At 62.8% G+C, this 3795-nt stretch overlaps 1 protein-coding gene across 2 annotated transcripts; it reads right to left on the minus strand.

The window, feature by feature from the left end:
* On the minus strand, positions 1 to 3795 carry H696_05583. 2 transcript variants are annotated; one of them, XM_009499398.1, is made up of 8 exons: positions 3770 to 3795; positions 3444 to 3682; positions 2848 to 3085; positions 2244 to 2669; positions 1121 to 1897; positions 913 to 932; positions 693 to 762; positions 1 to 450 (listed from the first exon to the last, which is right to left on the minus strand). In XM_009499398.1, exons 2-6 carry the CDS (start codon positions 3608 to 3610, stop codon positions 915 to 917), a joined length of 1626 nt encoding a protein of 541 aa, XP_009497673.1. In that variant the 5' UTR covers positions 3611 to 3682; positions 3770 to 3795; the 3' UTR covers positions 1 to 450; positions 693 to 762; positions 913 to 914. The 2 variants fall into 2 exon arrangements, with proteins under 2 accessions (XP_009497673.1, XP_009497672.1); XM_009499397.1 differs by having other exon boundaries at positions 913 to 978.

A 3795-nucleotide genomic window follows, 5' to 3' on the forward strand; every position in this document is an offset into this window, starting at 1 on the left:
GAGAGAGAGAGGGGGGGGGAGAGGAAAATGAGGGCTGAGGAGGGGGAAGATGGGAGAGAGACAGAAAATGAAGGACAAGAGAAGGAAGCCGACGGAGAGGGGAACATCCAGAGCAGGGGGGGGCACACGCGCGGGGCGAGATGTGTGCGTGCACACGCATGTGTGTATGTGGTAGGAGGAGGGGGAGCACACATGCACATCCTCCCCGCGCCCCCTCCCCTGCCTGGGGCTCGCCGCCCTCTCGCTGTTGCGCGGCGCCTCGCGCGCTCTACGGCAGGGCGTTGTTTTGGGACTCGAGGATGGTGTCCAACTTAACGCGGATCTCCTCGACCAGTCCGAAGAAGGAGGGTGCCCCGCCATGGATCTGAACGAAGACCAGATCCGTCTGGAAGGCGTTCACCGTGACCAGGTCTATCCGCAGCTTCACCGTTCGGGGCTTGGAGTCTGGGGCTGGTTATTCGAGAAAAGAGGGGAGAGAGAGAGAGAGAGAGATGGCCTTGTGTCAGCACGATGTGGGGAAGGGAGAGAGCGACAGCAACAACGAGGGGAAGAACAAGAAGAGGAAGAAGGGCAACCAAGGCGGCGGGACTGGTCAAACCCCCCCCCTCCATGCGCGTGAAAGTCGTCAAGGAGTCCCTCTCGCAGGCCTCCGCCAGACCCAGCGAGACAGAGGGGAGAACACATCAACGCACAGGGACATCTATCGGCGCGGCACTCCAGCGAGGAGAACTTCTTGCGGAGGTTGAACTCGATGGACAGATCCTGAGAGAAGGGGAAAGGAGGGAGGGGCGGGCAGGGACGCCAGTCAGCACACGTGCGTCACGCGCAGAGGGGAGTCCCTCTCTCTCTCTCACACACACACACACACACACACACGGAAGGAGTGCAGGCGCGCAGCACAGACAGACATACCTTCAATGCAGCTTGGAGCGCTTGAGTGATCACGGTAAATTCGCCGGTGGTGAGGATATTAACAGTCTGAATGATTAGGACAGGCGCAAGCGCACACAAAAAGCAACGGTGTTAATGGAGAGAGGGTGCCGAGAGGGGAAGGGGAGGAGAGAGACAACACCGGAGAGGCACACATCATCCATCTGAAATATATGTATGCCGCGCGCACCTCGCCCTTGAAATTAAACAGCGACGCGAACCACGACCGCTTCGGACTGTTGGCCACATCGGTGGGCTCCTGCTGCTCGGCCGAGGTGGCCGACACCCGGCGGTTGTAGCGCGGTGTCCCGAGCCGGGACCCGGGCGACTCGGCCGACCCCCCGGGCTGATTCGGCGACAGCAGGGACCCCTGGCTGCCGCCCAAAACCGAGGGCGACCCCACCGGCGAGGCCGGCCCACCGAACCCCGAGCCACCGGCATGGTGATGATGGTGGTGGTGGTGATGAGGATGATGATGGCCATTGCTGTTGGCCGTGGGAATGGCCACCGGCGGCGGGCCGGGCTTCCGGCCGAGAGACGACTGCCGCGTGGGTTGCTGCTGCTGCTGTGAAGAAGGGGAAGTGGAAGAGGAGGAGGAGGAGGAGTTGGCCGACTCCTCGGCGGCTTCGGACGCCTCGGCCGCCGGGTTCTGCACGCGCAGGAGCATGGACGAGCTGAGCGAGCTGGCCCGGAGCCGGCGCTCCTGCTCGAACCGGGCCATGGAGGCCGCATTGAAGGAGGATGACCGCCGCCGGGGGATGTTCGGGTCCAGGTCCGGGGAGTCCTGCTCTTCGTTGTCCAGTTGGTCCTTCTTGCGCTCCAGCAGGAAGTGGTAGAACACCTGTTCGATGGTGTAGTTTTCCGAATACAGCAGGCTCATGATCTCCTCCTCGCTGTCGTATCCCAGCGACATGAGGTTCTCGAGGACCTCGTAGTCGATCTCGTCCTCGCTGTCGAGGGCGCGGATCTGCATGGCGGTGCGAGGGGAGGAGCATGGGAGGGGCATGAACGGGTGAGTCGGACAGACACAGGAGGAGTGAGCGAGAGAGAGAGAGAGAGAGAGAGAGAGGGGGGGGGGGGAGAAAGCGCCCCGTGTTGGAGAAGAAAAGGCTTGCACCCTGGCCCACGCGCTCGCTCTCCCTCGGGGCAGCACACACAGGCACAGACACAACACCCCTCTTGAGTGGCATGTGCCGGCGAAAGGGTATATCCCCCCCCCCCCGCATGCTCCCTGTCCGCTAGGGAGCGAAGGGCGGTGGCGGCGGCGGCGGCGGCGGCGGCGAGTGGGAAAAGAGGCGCAGGAAGCAACGCACCTGAATGATGGAGTTCTGCCGGTAGTGGCTGGTCGGGCCGTTCATGTTAAACCAGGGGTGCTGGATGAGCTCCTGCATGGTGATGCGCCGCTCGGGGTCCACCTCGAGCATGCGCTTGATCAGGTCCCGTGCCCCCTCCGACAGGGAGGGCGGCATGAAATACACACCGGCCTTGACCTTGGACAGGAGCCGGCGGATGTTGTCATCATCGAAGGGGAGATTCCCCGTCAGCAGGGCATAGAGGATGACACCGCAGGACCAAATGTCCGCGGCCGGGCCGTCGTACTTCTCGCCGCGGATGATTTCCGGACTGGCGTAGTGCGGCGACCCGCAGCTGGTTTCCAGGCACTTGCCCTCGGGTTGCAGGGCGGCCATGCCGAAGTCCGCGATCTTGATGTTCATGTTGGCGTCGAGGAGGAGGTTCTCCTGGGTGCATGCAGCGCCGGGTGGGCGGGGGTGGAGATGCGGCAGGGGGTGCGAGAAGAAAGGGGCGTCAGAGGAGGGGGCCTCCTGGCCACAGACGGGGGGGCGGGGGGGGGACGGGCGGGGGAAGAGAGAGAGACCGGCGGGGAAAGACAGCAGGAAGGTCGAGCAAGGCACGCACCGGCTTCAGGTCCCGGTGGCACACCAGATGCCGATGACAGTAGTCCAGGCCGCAAATAATTTGCTGGAAGAAAATGAGAGCCTCATGCTCGGGGAGCCGGCCCCGCTTGACGAGATACTCAAACAGCTCACCACCCTCCACATGCTCCAGCATCAGGTATAGGTCGGAGCTGCTCTCGTACACGTCAATCAAGCTCAGGACATTCGGATGCCGGATGAGCTTCATCAGGGTGATCTCACTAGGGAAGGGGAGCGAGGGCGGGGGCGGGGTGAACGGGGGGTGAGCGAAGTGCAAGGAATGAATGAGGTAATAGGGATGAATGAGGTGATAGGGGTGAATGAGGTGATGGGGATGAATGAGGTGATAGGGGTGAATGAGGTGATGGGGATGAATGAAGTGATAGGGATGAATGAGGTGAAAGGAAAGAATGAGGTGAAAGGAAAGAATGAGGTGAAAGGAGGGAATGAGGTGAAAGGAGGGAATGAGGTGAGCGGGGGGCATGGGCGAGGAAGTGACACATGGGCCCCATAGGAAGAACCCGCGCGCGTGGGCGGCGGCGGCCCCGATGCCGTGCAAGGCAGGAGGGAGGGACGCACCGCTCGATCTTCTTCGACAAGGATGCCTTGCTGCTGAGCCACTCCTTGGAGACAATCTTGGCGGCCACAGTCTGCCGCGTCTCCATGTGCGTGCCGAGCCGCACGCGGCCGGTAGAGCCAATGCCCAGCGTACGGCCTAAGACGTATGGACCGACACGACTCGCCATGATGGTGGTGGTAGTGGTGGTGATGGAGGGGGCGCGGCAGGGGAGGGAGGAGGGCGGCGGGTGGGGAGTGTACTGCGGCCAGGGGGTGAATAATGGCAGGGCGGGCAGGGGAGCAGCGGCAGGCACCAGACCCGGTGAAGGTGGGGAAGACAAACGCACGCCTGGATGGAAGGGACGGGGGATGG

Source organism: Fonticula alba (assembly GCF_000388065.1).
Source record: "Fonticula alba strain ATCC 38817 unplaced genomic scaffold supercont2.12, whole genome shotgun sequence".
Taxonomy (NCBI): domain Eukaryota; order Rotosphaerida; family Fonticulaceae; genus Fonticula; species Fonticula alba.

Bases quoted from the DNA above. Each gene is read 5' to 3' on its own strand.
- H696_05583 (XM_009499397.1), bottom strand. From the start codon at position 3,610: ATGGCGAGTCGTGTCGGTCCATACGTCTTAGGCCGTACGCTGGGCATT. The intron at 1,898-2,243 runs GTGCGTTGCTTC...ACCGCCATGCAG, and splicing joins GGCAGAACTCCATCATTCAG to ATCCGCGCCCTCGACAGCGA. The intron at 979-1,120 runs GTGCGCGCGGCA...CTAATCATTCAG, and splicing joins TGTTTAATTTCAAGGGCGAG to ACTGTTAATATCCTCACCAC.